The following is a 14,125-nucleotide window of genomic DNA, read 5'->3' on the forward strand; positions in this document are numbered from 1 at the left end:
TCATTTAAATGCAGTAACCTCAAACGTTTCAAAGGCTGAACATATCTTTTTCCAAAGTAAATACAATTCTTTCTTCTGGTCTAACTCGAAATATACACAACCATTAAAAAAACTTATCTGTCAGAAAGTTATATTAACACAGAAGCAAAGGATAATAAGCGCACATTTCTCCCTTGTTCTTGTCTTTGAGCCACTGATGGAGGGTGTGGCTGTTGAACTGCAGAGCACCTTTCAGGCCTCCTTTACACTGAATCTGCATTATAGTGTGAGAATTTCTCACCACCTCAATCAGTCCCACACAGTCACCAATTGACAGACATCCATAAGGTAACATTCTGAAAAAGGATCAAGACATTTGCAATTAGTTGATGAGATTTTAAAACAGCAAATATTTTATCTTTTTTTTTTTTAATGTGAAGATCTAATTGGATTCTAATTGGATTCATTAGGAGATTCATGAATCAAATGGCATTCCATCTAGCAAAGGGTGCTCCCCAAAATAGCAAATATTTTAATGGGCTAATGAAGGAATATTCTATGTGCAAATTTGTTAAGTGGGACCTTTACTCCTTTAATCTAGTTTTAATTTTATTACAGAATGACAAACATTCCTAGAAAAATCCTCAAATTATCTGCCATCATTTATTATAACCTTCAACTGTGAAAGCATTTAACTGTACTTCAGAAAAGCATGAAGATCACTGTGCCAACTCAAAGTTTATAAACATTTATGACTTTAAAAATATGGGTGTTTAATTGACATCTAAATGATACCTTAAGGTATCAGTTCTTAAGTTTTTAGTTTCAGGACTCCTTTACTCTTAAAAATCATCAAGGATACCAAAGAGCTTTTATTTATGTGGGTTATATCTACTGACACTAGAAATTAAAATTTAAAAATTTCACTATTTGTTAATTCATCTGAAGTAATATTTATATTTCTTTACATAAAAATACTATCTTTTACAAAAGAAAAACCTTAAAAACCAAAAGAAACAAACAAAAAACCCTTAGAAGAGTGATATTGTTTCTCATTTTTTCAAATTTCTTTAATGTCTGGCTTAATAGCACCGAGCTGGCTTCTCATGTATGCTTTTGTATTCAATCTTATGCAAAGTTTTAACTGAAGCATATGAAGAAAACCTGGCCTCACACAGGTATGTAGTTGGAAGAAGGAGTATCATAGTAGCCTTTTCAGATAATTGTACAGATTTTTCCTTTACACTGCTCCAAAACTTGATAAGAGATAGTTTCTCAAGTTGCAGTATGGAAAGTGAAATCATATCAGTAAACTTTTCATACTCTGTTACATGAAGACCCACCCATTTGTTCATCTTGCCTCTGAATGGAACTTTTACCCATACATGACTTAATAATATCCTACATTGGTCATTTGGAATATATTAGTTCACTCAGATATGGAGATCTTTCAAATTATGGTACTTTTTTTCATTTTATTAACTAAAAAAAAAAAAATCACAGTTGCTAACATTACCATTGATCTCATCAGAAAAATCTTTAATTTGGGGGAAGTTTAAAGCAGTAGATACAAGGTTCTCAAAATTCTAATTTTTGCTTGAAAGCTCAAATTTGATCCCTGACAACAAATGCTGTCAGTTTTTCTCTCTGAAGAGTCTCATATTGTTCATGCTCAAGAAATTGTTCATGTTCAAGAAAATGTATGCCAAACATCCATGTCTGAATAACCATATTCTGTCTATTAGTTGTTCTTTAAGTCAAAATGATGTTCCAGGATAAAAGCAGTTAGTTTAGCTCACAGCTCAAATAACCAACCAGTGCTTTTTCCTTGACGTAAGCATACTTTGGTGTGAAGCAGAAGTGCTTTAGGGCTACTTCCCATTCACCACACAAAACGTAAAAAAGGACAGGGAGTCTCAATGGGGAAGGCGATGGCCCCCCACTCCAGTACTCTTGCCTGGAAAATCCCATGGACGGAGGAGGCTGGTAGGCTACAGTCCAAGGGGTCGCAAAGAGTCAGACACGACTGAGCGACTTCACTTTCACTTTTCACCCTCATGCATTGGAGAAGGAAATGGCAACCCACTTCAGTGTTCTTGTCTGGAGAATCTCAGGGACAGAGGAGCCTGGTGGGCTGCCATCTATGGGGTTGCACAGAGTCGGACATGACTGAAGTGACTTAGCAGCAGCAGCATATAGTCTCAAGCACAGAGATGTGAGGATTTAAAGAGACAATGAAAAAAGTATCTAATATGCCAATTGGCACGTAAGTACTAAAGTACGGTTTTTATTGCTTTGTTGTTCTCATAGGCTACTTTTCATCTTTCCTTTACTTCCTAAATTCCTAAAAAAGTAATAGTTTAAACTTATTTCCACTTTCTCACTTAATTCCTTGTAGCCTAATTTCTGTGACTACCATTTTACTGACTCTTCTTAAAACTAACCATGAATCATCAAATCCAAAAGCTTTTTCATAGTCCTTATGTTCTTAAACTCCTGAAGCAACTGATACTGTAAATTGTTTGTAACTCTCTCCTGTCTTCTGGTATCTGTGAACTACTTACTCTGGTCTTCCTACAGTTTTGATCATTTTTCTTCTGTGATCCTTCCTTCCATCTATTCTGGTAAATACAGGAATTTCTTAAGGTGGTACTCCTGACCATTTTTCCTTATTTTAATTTTATTATTATTATTGAACATGCTCATAGTTACATAATGGGTTACATAATCCAATAAGGATTTTCTAAAGGGTTACATAATCCTATAAGGCTTATTATTAAAAAATTAAACTTTAAATTTAAATTTACTTAAGTTAAAAGACATAACAACTTTCCAAAGATCCATCTTACTTTTCAATAATATAGCTAGCTTAACTTCAGATGCTTTTTTGCACAGTCACTACTTTGCAACTTGACTCAAGATTAGAGAGTTTATAAAGTTTTAGAATTAGAAAACTAGTATCATGAAAGAAACTTTCTTTTAAATTCTTCACTTCCGAATGAAAACTGGGCCTTCTGTGCCTCATGTCCCCTATGCCCTGTTCCTAAACACAGCTGGCCCTCCACAACTGTGGGTTCTGGAGACTTGGCTTCAGCCAACTGCAGATGGAAAATATTTGGGGGGGGAAAAAATCCAGAAAATTCCAAAAAGCAGAACTTGAATTTGCTGCACACAGGCAACTATTTACACAGCCTTTAATGATACTAGGTATTGTAAGTAAACTAGAGATGACAAAGTATACAGGAGGATGTGCATAGCCTTTATGCAAATACTATGCTATTTTATACAGGGACTTGAGCATCTATGGACTCTGAAATCAGTAGGGGTCTGGGAACCAATCCACTGCAGATACCAAGGGAAGACTGTTAGTGACAGTCTGAAGGCAACTGCAGAGTCTTTACCAGCTTATCAGAGATAGTTTTTCTAACCTAGCTGAATCTCATTAGCCATTCTGAGCCAAGGAAGAAGAGGACAAATGGAAAGTACCACAGTGTAATCAACTAGTGTTAGTTATTACTCTATACATTTATTTATAGATACATGACTATATTCTTTCTAATTAATATACCTTACAATTAATATTTACTAATGGTTTACTTTTTCAGGATAACTTTCAACATACATGTCACCTTACTGGTTACCTACCGAAGATCAAGACCTTGATTTTGCCAGATATTTTCCATGATGCGAATAATCTGAAGGGTTAGCATATCTTGCCGTAAATCTGAAATTCAAATAATATGTATAGCACCACTTAATGCCACAAGCACAAATTTGAGTATCACATCATCACAATGTTTTTAAACAGAAAATATATAGAACTATATTTGCTCTTCAAAATAATCTGTAAGGAAGCAATAATCTGAGGGTTTTTTTTTTTCCATTTATTTTTATTAGTTGGAGGCTAAAAATCTGAGTTTTTAAACCATTTCTAAAGTATCTGCTTAAACACATCTGTATAACAATGTAGGGTAAGTGGGCATGTATTTCATACAAAAATTAAAATATATAAATTACTTATTTTTCTGAAACCTTAAATTTGAACATGTTTATATTAAAATATTTGGATTAACAGAATTCAGGGCTGAAAGGCCATTTCTTAATGAAAACCCATCTAAGATACATTTGTTTAGAATATAAAAATATATTCCCCCACAGCCTATTCTCTAAATGAATTAGGACCTTCTTTCATGACTCCTTAGCAGACTACATCTACCAGGTTGTAGTTTTGTTTATGTAGTTATTTGTTCAATGTCTCTCTTTTCCCTGCTAGACTATAAATTCTAAGAAGGCATGGATTCCATTCTGTGTATTCTTACAACCTCAGGGCCTAGCATGTCAAATATTTATGGAGTGAATGGATATACATTAAAGAAAATGATTTTCAGGCCTTCTGATTCTAAACCTAATACATCTTTTCATTTCAAAAATTATAAATACATATTCTAAATGTTAAGACATCTGCTTAATATCACATATTTTACCACACGCATATTCCTTAAATGGCTTTCAATAATCTTCATGGTTCATAAATATCCTGTGTATAAAAATATAGCTAAGTTCATGTATCATAAGTCCATTAATACTCTTACCATCCCCATTTTTAAAGATGATCTCATTGTTCTGAAAGAGTAATTCTGACATGATGTCTGGGTTCTCCCAATTCAACCACAGTGGCCTTTTTGCAGAAGACATAATTCGACACTCTTCAAGCCTTTAACAGAGTTGAAAATTTTACTCGGCACCTTAGCTTTGTTATTCTTTATAGTCTCAATTTATTTCAAAATACATATACTGTATAGCTTTTTGAACTGTTATAGCAATTTTAAACATTATCCTCAGTTATGAGGATTAAACATTATCCTCAGTTTTACATATGAAATAATTTCTAAGGGCATATAAAGAAAAAATACATAATAAAAAGCTTAAAAATTTCTTCTACACAGAATATGAATTTTCCACAAATACAGGTATATATCATTAGTTTTACAGATATTACATTCTGTTTTTTATCCAATGATATCACAAATTCTGGCCATAGAACGTTTTAAATTCTATTGTTGAAGCAGTAAAAACTCATTCTGAATAAATGCAGTCCTGAACTTAAGAAAATATTATTACTCTTATTTTGCAGGGTAGGAAAAGGAAAGAGATGCATATATTATTGAATACAATTATTATGGACATTTTTACTTTTTTCAAGTTTTCTCCAAAGAAAGTATGTGTTTAAATATATGAATAAAACTGCCAATAAAGTTCCTTACCTGAGGTTTCCCAGCTGATGAGCAGGGTTTAGAGGAGACAGAAAGCCCTGGAGAGCATCCATGAAATCTGGTCGCCGCATTTGCTCAACTAAAAACTTCATCTGTACCTGATAGATAAGCATAATCACAGTTAGAAATTGACTTGATAAAAGGTAAAACTAATTGCTAGTATCTTTTACCCACTGGAACCTCATTAGTGTGTAGTTTTTGAATCCATATCCTGGACTGGCTGCATTCTAAGTAGAAGGGTCTCTCTAACATTCTACAGCACAGAGCAGCACAACTCAGGCAGAGAGGTGAGAGTTACAGCACTCTCACTTCCTGTAAGAAGGTCCTGTATCCTGACAGAGACTATGTTTGGGCTCTAGATCAAGGCACGGTCAACTATGGCTTGTTAGTCAGCCGCCGGCCGGTTTTTGTAAGTCAAACTGCATTGGATCATAGTCACATCTATTCACTTTGATAGTTGCTTTTACAGTAGAATAGCAGAGTTGAGTAGTTAAAACAGACTGTGTGGCCTGCCAAGTCTAAAATATTTACTATCTAACTTTTTAAGAAAAAGTCTGCAGATCTTTCTTCTAGAGGAAAAACTATGGAGACATCATGTTAGCTTAGCTTAATAGTCTGACTTTTAAGCTTTTCAGAAAACACCACATTCTTTGTTCAGTAAAGAAGGTCTGGGAAAAGTCTCATGCTACTAAGTTCTAGTACATAGCTGGAAAGAAACATCCTTTTTAAATCACTTTTTTAGTCTACTGTAGTAGACTTAGTCTACTTAGTTACACTAAGTGAGACTGCAGATGACTTGAATGTGTGAACTATTCACTGTGTGACTGAGTCCATTTTAAGCTTAGAAATACAGAAACTAAATTTCTTTTCACTCATTTTCAGGGTCATTACTAATAGAAAAGAAATGACAGAGAGCAAGGAAAAATCAATTTCAACACTTAGGGCTAAACAACAAGGTCCTAATGTACAGCATGGGGAACTATATTCAGTATGTTATGATAAACCATAATGGAAAAGAATATTAAAGAGGGCTATATAAAGGAGAAAGGAATGTAAAGAGGAAGGAACTAATATTTACTGGGCATGTTCCATGTTCTACGGACTATGACAGGTACTTTGTGTATCTGGTTTGATTTAATTCTCACATCAACCTTATGAGGAAAGTATTAGTCCCATTTTATAGATGAGGGAATCAAATCTCAAGAGACTAAATTATGTGTTCAACATTACACTGCTTGGATCAAAATCTTAATCTGCCTAATTCTAAGGCATATATACTGGGCTCTCAAATAACCGTGCTCCACTGCAATGAAGGAGTCTCAGAAACACACTAAAGAGTCACTTACCTTTTGTGTTTCATCCTTCTTCTCTTGTTTGAGAATGTCAGTCAAGTTAATGAGCTTTTCCATAGCCTCAACTTGCCTATTAAGGTGCTTCAGATACATCCCACATGCACGGCAATAGGATTCCAAAAGCAGGCCAAACCTCTGACTAACTGTTTTATTGTGCATCTCAGATCTAAAAGACCAGTGCAAGCGAAGGAGAGCGCAAGAGAGGGAGGGAGGGAGGGCAAGAAGCAGGCAGGCAGGGAGAGAGAACTGTAAATGTACACACAGAACCTTTTGTAGGAAAATAAGAAAACCCGTTTTCTAAATTCAAAACATGTTATAATCATACTAATATTAACTAATATAATCATACTAACTATTATAAAACCTATCATTTAGGAGCAAAACAAAGAGTTTCAGGTAGTTCCTGAAAATATAAATTTAAAAAAATCTAGAATTTTAGATTTATTTCAACTACCTTTCATTTACTAGTCTTAGCACAAAATATATAAACATGAAAAAAGGAAATCAGGCAGAAAAATAATAAAAAAACAGGGAGGGAATGAAGAGCTCAGTGAGTACTATTTGACCCTTCTGACATATATGTCCCTTTTCTGTACTGTGCCTGAATTTAAGTTATTTTAAACCTAGCTTCCAGATTCAATTTTTTATTTAACATTAAAAAAAAACCATGTTAATTATAAATCTGTATCTGAATTTATAAAAACATGCATGGTTTATGACCTCTAACTTTGTGTATTACATATATCAATTCTGCAAAATATTTTTGTTGTTAATTATCTTATTTTCTAGTAAGGTTTCATCATTATTGTTCTGAATTCCAAGGGAAGATTTTTTGGGGGGGTTAAGGAATATCTTAATCCACACATACAGTGAAATCAATTGCAACATTAACCTAGACCTAGCAAATTTTACTTTTCTTAAAATAGAATCAAAGTCTTTAAAAATATTTCAGCTCTCATTCCTATATAAAATTTAGTTTTAATTTTACTGCTTATTTAATGTTAAAGAGAAAAAGCTGAGAAAGTTCACTGGTACAATATACTTTCAGAATGGAAACCTCTTCTAGACAAACAAAAACAATAATAGGTAAGTAATACAGAAGTATACATTAATACATGTATACGTTATACATTAGAATACAAGTAACATTTATATAAAGAATTAAATGGAAAAATAATTTGACTTACTTTAAATGCCAAAAGAAAAAGTGACCGATCCTTTGATTAGTTAATGCTTTTTTGAGTAAAAATCTCACAAGCAGGTTATCCAAATACTGTTCATATTTTAGTACCTATGTCAGTAAAAACAAACATACATAAAAACAAAGCCACATCAATCAGTATAAGTTTCTTCATGGCCGAATTTAAAGAAAAAATTTCTTAGGAAGAAAATAGATACTCCTGATAATAAAACTGATTTTTACAAAAGTATAAAACCAGCTAATACAGCATTTTCTGGAAATTGCATGGATTTAAAATAAAACATTATTTTTCTATTTTACATTATTTTACCTGTACTAGCTGAATTAGGTACTGAGAAAGTTTGTCATCTGTTAAATATTTTTCTAAGCACCGAACAGCAAAACCTCGAACCATAGGATCTGGGTAATTGCAGTCCAGAAGCTCCATAGCCTGTTCAGGCTTGATTGGAGGCCAATCTTTTACCAAGCAGTACATCTGTGTAGGAGTGAGATAAAGAAAAAATAGTTGTGAATGAACCCTCTCAGACATTGTCTTAATTTCTCGCTTTAAAATTAGATAAAAGCCCCCCTTATGACTTCAGTGCTTAAAATGTTTAATTCTAATTAATTTTATCAGTGAAAGTTATGTAAATGGTATTTTTCTTTACTATGCATATCTTCCTTGACTTACAATGGGTTTATGTCTTGATAAGCTTATCATATGTTGAAAACAGCTCAATGCATTTAGCACATAATCTACTGAACATCATAGCTTAACTCAGACTACCTTAAACATTCTCAGAACACTTACATCAACCCACAGTTGGGCAAAACCATCTAACACAAAGCCTGTTTTATAACGGCTGTACGGGTACAGACTAGTGGTAAGGATATTGGTCGTTCACCCTCATGATCACCTGGCTGACTGAAGCTGTGCCCAGTATCAGGAGAGACTATTTTACCACATATTGCTAATCTGAGGAAAGATCAAAATACAAAATTTGAAATAGTTTCCACTGAATGCATATCACTTTCTCACTACTGTAAAGTCAAAAAATCTTAAGTTGAACTATGGTAAGTTGAGGACCATCTGTATTATCATTATTAGTTAATTTAAAACACACAGTCTATTTCATCTCTTACACTTATGCAGATTTTCTGAGAGAAAACAATTTGAACGACATACCAAATTTGTGCAACAGTTATTCAGTAATTTCAAATATGCATTTACCTGAGCTACTTCATCTCTAGAGTTCCATTTAACAGACAGAAGCAATTTGGGTAGAATTTCGGGGATAGTTACACAATAGTGTCTATGTGGAAAAGATAAAACAAAATAAAAAACCATTCTTACATGTTATCCAAAAGACCTAAATGTCTAAATTTTCAACTATGCAATCTCTAAGAAGTTCCAAACATTTTAAAAATTTCTTACCATGACTAGCCTTCCTTAAAATCAAAACAAATATTTAACACTATAGCTGCACATATATATATTTAGAGACAGTTATAAATGGCATGGAAGACAAAAGGAAAATCCAAATGGAGGACAACTACTTAGGAAAAATTATGAACTTATAACATTCTTTACATAGTTTCTATTTTTAATCATGAACCATGCTAAGATTTCCACTTCTACTGTGGTCAGTGGACAAAACTTATATTTAAATGGACTTTCTGCATAAATGCACTGCAACTGTATTTAAATAAACCAGTGTACACATACCAAGCTGTAGAGTAATTTCTTCAAAAGTAAAAATAGGGCATTACATTGTTACTTTCAGGAAGCATAAGGAAAAATGAAAAATGAAAGGAACTCTTAAAAATGGAAAATACCTAGGCCAACTAAATCACAATTAAATGGGTCTAAAACTACAGGTATTTTTTGGGGGGTGGATCTTAAATTTTATTTGAAAACAAAACAAAAAAACCAAATCTAAGAAAAGATCATGTTAAGGATTTAGAATTTTAAAAAAGCCTTCCACCTGCAAGCTTAGTACCAATGCATCATGATTTTCTAGAAATACTGATCTACATCCATAGTTTAAAAAAGGATAATGCTCATAATAAAAAATCATATAAATTATGCTTTATTTACTCTAATAGGTAATGGCAGAAACATGGCAAGATCAAGCAAAAGTCAGTTCTTTCTTGTGAAATAGGAGAAACAGAGACTCTATCTTAACACCTACCTGTGGCTCCACAGAAAATCTTTCTCTTGCTCAGTGATTTCAGATAGAGGATCTCGTGTACAAATTGCTCGGAGCTGTTCTTTATCATTTTCTCTTAATTCGTTGTCTCTAGCTAGTCTGTTACTCTGTAAAATAAAGTAGTATCTTATATAATTTTTTCTTTGTCATATTTCCTAACCCTCTCCCTCGATTTATGAGTGATCTGCAAAAAAAGATTAACTTTCAATAAACTTTACATTGATTATTAACTGTTGCAAAACAGTTTATTGTCATTATAAGACTTTATTTTCAGTGATAGGGGAGAACAAGTTTAAATTCTTTCATAACCCTTGCCTGAATATATCCTTATAATCACTGCAAGGCTTTCCAATTTCAAAAGTAAAAATAAGGGGAAAACAGGAAAACAAACAAACAAACACAACAACCCACTTTAAAATACTGCACGCTGAATTTTGGAAACTAAAATGAAAATACCATAACTTTTGATATAATTCCAAGATTCTAAGTAATGTATTTATTCTTTTTAAATACAAATATATTAACCACATAATGAATAACTATGAACATATTAACATATGATGAAAAACACATGCCATTTAGGATGGGTTATACTTATTCCTAATGGCTAAAGATGAAAGCAGACATCCATGCTACTTGGTTTTTATTTAAAAAGTCAAAGTGTTAGTCACTCAGTTGTCTGACTCTTTGGATCCTGTGGACTATAGCCTTCCAGGCTCATCTGTCCACAAAATTCCCCAGGCAAGAATACTGGAGTAGGTAGCCATATTTTTCTCCAGGGAACATTCCTGACCCTGGGATTAAACCCAGGTCTTGTCTCCTGCACTGCAGGCAGATTCTTTTATCATCTGAGCTACCAGGGGAGACCCTGGTTTTTATATATTTAAATATTGTTAATTTATCCAGCAGCATAACAAAATATTACTGGCACATATTCGCTCAACAAATCTTTAATACATGTATTGTGTAACTTGGTCCTATTCTTACTGCTGGGCTCAGAAAATAGTAAAACACCCTGTATTAACAGAGACTCTATTACAGTGGAAAATTAAATGAACAAATAAAGCTATTGGAGAGTCAACACAGACAGATGTTGTGAGTAATGTGACAGAGAAGGACGGGGTGGTTACCTTAGACTGAGTGTTCAGAAATGGCCTCTGAGAACGTATTAATTTGTGATCCAAATGCCAAGAAAGAACCATCCACACTAAGACCAGGGAAAAATTACCACAGATGAAGGAAACAGTGAAAAGTGCCCACAGACAGACAGAGTTTGGTGAAGTTCAGTGGCATCTGAAGCCCAGTAGGTGAGGGAGAGGACGGACAGCAGGTCATAGTCACCGCGTGTAAAACTTGTAGGTTAGGGTAAAAGGTTTGGGTTTTACTTTTAGTGAAAGTTATGTACAGGATGAATACTGTTATTAATACTTGATTTATCTTTTATAATTTTGCTATTCTGGCTGCTCTGGGATAAGTGGAAGACCAGGTAGGGAGCTACCGTAATAGTCCAGGTAAAAGAATAAATACTTAACCCTCAACTCATCAGAAAAAGTAGTCATTAACATTAATCATTTGGGTTCCAATGGACTCTTAGTTCTTTTATTTTTGTTTTTAATACAAAATAATTTAGAGAATAAAAAATGGTAAACACAATTTAATAGACATCTTAATAAGAATTTAAACACAGTAAAACCAAATTTATAATCCAAAATGGGCAACATATGTTGAAAGCAACAAACTTGCTAATCAACTGTCCTGTGTGAGCCTGAAACATATCCATCTTGTGAATACTGATTCCAGATTTCAAATACATATCTCGTAAGTTCTAGCTTATCATTACTTTTGGTTTTTCTTCTCATACTTGCATTTTCAAAATACAATACTTTTGAAAACTTTGATGACTCATAATTTTGTTGATAACCATCTTCTTTGCTTCATAAGTACAAAACATTTCTATTTTTTATACTTACAGATATCAATCAGAATAATCAATCCAAGGAGTTAAGACTTTTCTACATTATTTTTTTCCTTCCAGTTATTTTTATACACAACTGTCTGTAGCACTTAGCCACTTAAAAAGTATATTTTGGTGCACAACATCATAAAAGATAAAAAGAATACTGGAAAAGATGTGGTGTCCAGGTTTTTAATATTTAAAAAATTTTTTTTGTGGTCCAGGTTCTTACTAAGACATATTGTGTGATAAAGTCATTCCTGCAGAATGACTAACTTGTGTTAGTCATTTTTTGTCCTTGGAGATACACTGTTCACTCACTGTCTCTTGAGTTTGAGAAAATTCATCTAGGATAGTGTCATCTGATGTTTCACTTAATATGATCAATTTTAACATCATCATTTAAGTCTGGAGCCATGGCACCCCACTCCAGTACTCTTGTCTGGAAAATCCCATGGAAGGAGGAGCCTGGTAGGCTGCAGTCCATAGGGTTGCTAAAAGTCAGACATGACTGAGCGGCTTCACTTTCACTTTTCACTTTCATGCATTAGAGAAGGAAATGGCAACCCACTCCAGTGTTCTTGCCTGGAGAATCCCAGGGACGGGGGAGCCTGGTGGGCTGCCGTCTATGGGGTCGCACAGAGTCGGACACGACTGAAGCGACTTAGCAGCAGCAGCAGCGGTTCTCAGCTGGGGTGATTTTGCCCATCTACCTCCCAGGAACCACTGACGGTGTTGGGACACGTTTTTGGTGGTGGTGGTATTACTGGCATCTAGCGTGTAGAGGCCAGGGATGCTGCTAAACATCCTGTAATGAATAGGACAGCCCCTACAGCAAAGGAATTTTTGGCCCCAAATGTCATCAGTGTTAAGGTTGAGAAACTGTGCTTTAAAGCACTATTATCCATTTCTTTGCATTCATACTCTGATTTAATACTTGTGAAATATTTTTCTCTGTCAAGTTTTCTTCTCTTTGTCACTGTGGGTGGAAAGGGAAAAATTCTAAATTATTAACAGTGTTCAATGAAAGCCTAAAAACTAACAAAACAAAAAACTACAAAGATGGTGTTTGCAGACTTCTTTATACATCTGGAAAGATGATGGAAAACACTGAGCATTTAAATAAGACTGAAGGATGATGTAAAAGTGATGATTTACCTCACTATTGTATCATCCTTCTAGTTGTTCTACCCTTCTATGTTTCCATATTATTAGTCTTTTTTTTTTTAGCATAGTTGGAATTAATTAATGAATAATGATTAAATAGTAAAATGTCTTAAGATACAAGAAAATTAAGTATCCCATTGTTGTATCTTAGATTTATGAAAGTTTTCAATAGATCCGATGGTAACTGAAAGACAGAATCAGTTTTATTCTATTACAAAAATAAACAGTTTTTCTTTGAAATAAAAAAAATTATTCTAGGAAGAAAATGTCATAAAAATATCAATCCTAAAAAACTTAGAACTGCTCAAAAAGGAAACTCAAAAGCTAAAATGGGCTGTGGCAAACTGAGTTCAATGACTAAAATATGAATAAAATAGGAAATAAATGAGTTTTCAAGTATGTAATCTAATTCTGGTAATTCAGTTAATTTATAGGTATAACTAATTAGATAGAGTTATGGACATTCTACAGAAATGCTTAATTTCAAAATTAAGGAATCAAGGTTATTATCCTGCTTATCTAAGTTAGAATGGTTAAGAGTAAAAGACTTAATACTTATTTAACAGTGACACTGGATAACTTATTTAAACCCCTTAAACCTTTTCTTTTCTGGTAAAATAGGAGTTAAAATAGCACCTACTCTCATTGAGACTACTTTTAAGATTAAATGAGGTAATATGTGAAAAGTAATTGGCATGGTATTTATAGTACATAGTTAGCACTTAATACATGTTAAATATATTCAAGGAATTAAACTTACAAAGTAGTGGTTACATTTTTCAAGCAAAAGAATCCCTTTTTTAATGTCAAAAAAGCTGATTGTACTTTTAGTAAATGACAGAATTCAGAAATGATTTTAAATTAACTTCTACTTAACAAAACATTTTGTACATAGTTTTGAAAGCACACAGGCAGGAAGATTACTATCACTATTATTATTATTATTCCGTTTACAAAAGTTTGGTAAACTCCTTACTGAGAACACAACTATTAATAATAAAGTTAAACTA

General features: G+C 33.4%; 1 protein-coding gene across 1 annotated transcript in view; it reads right to left on the bottom strand.

Annotated features, from left to right (window-relative positions):
* PIK3CA (phosphatidylinositol-4,5-bisphosphate 3-kinase catalytic subunit alpha) overlaps window positions 1-14,125 on the bottom strand; it is an 85,342-nt gene that overhangs the window by 7,675 nt on the left and 63,542 nt on the right. Inside the window, exons 10-18 of the mRNA XM_043473676.1 lie at window positions 9,977-10,101; window positions 9,016-9,097; window positions 8,116-8,280; window positions 7,792-7,895; window positions 6,599-6,770; window positions 5,244-5,350; window positions 4,572-4,693; window positions 3,625-3,703; window positions 165-335 (exon numbers count right to left, since the gene is read on the bottom strand). Coding sequence (XP_043329611.1) covers window positions 165-335; window positions 3,625-3,703; window positions 4,572-4,693; window positions 5,244-5,350; window positions 6,599-6,770; window positions 7,792-7,895; window positions 8,116-8,280; window positions 9,016-9,097; window positions 9,977-10,101 — 1,127 coding nt within the window. The remainder of the gene's footprint in view (window positions 1-164; window positions 336-3,624; window positions 3,704-4,571; window positions 4,694-5,243; window positions 5,351-6,598; window positions 6,771-7,791; window positions 7,896-8,115; window positions 8,281-9,015; window positions 9,098-9,976; window positions 10,102-14,125) is intronic.

The sequence above is a fragment of the Cervus canadensis genome, chromosome 7 (genome assembly GCF_019320065.1).
Source record: "Cervus canadensis isolate Bull #8, Minnesota chromosome 7, ASM1932006v1, whole genome shotgun sequence".
Lineage (NCBI taxonomy): Eukaryota > Metazoa > Chordata > Mammalia > Artiodactyla > Cervidae > Cervus > Cervus canadensis.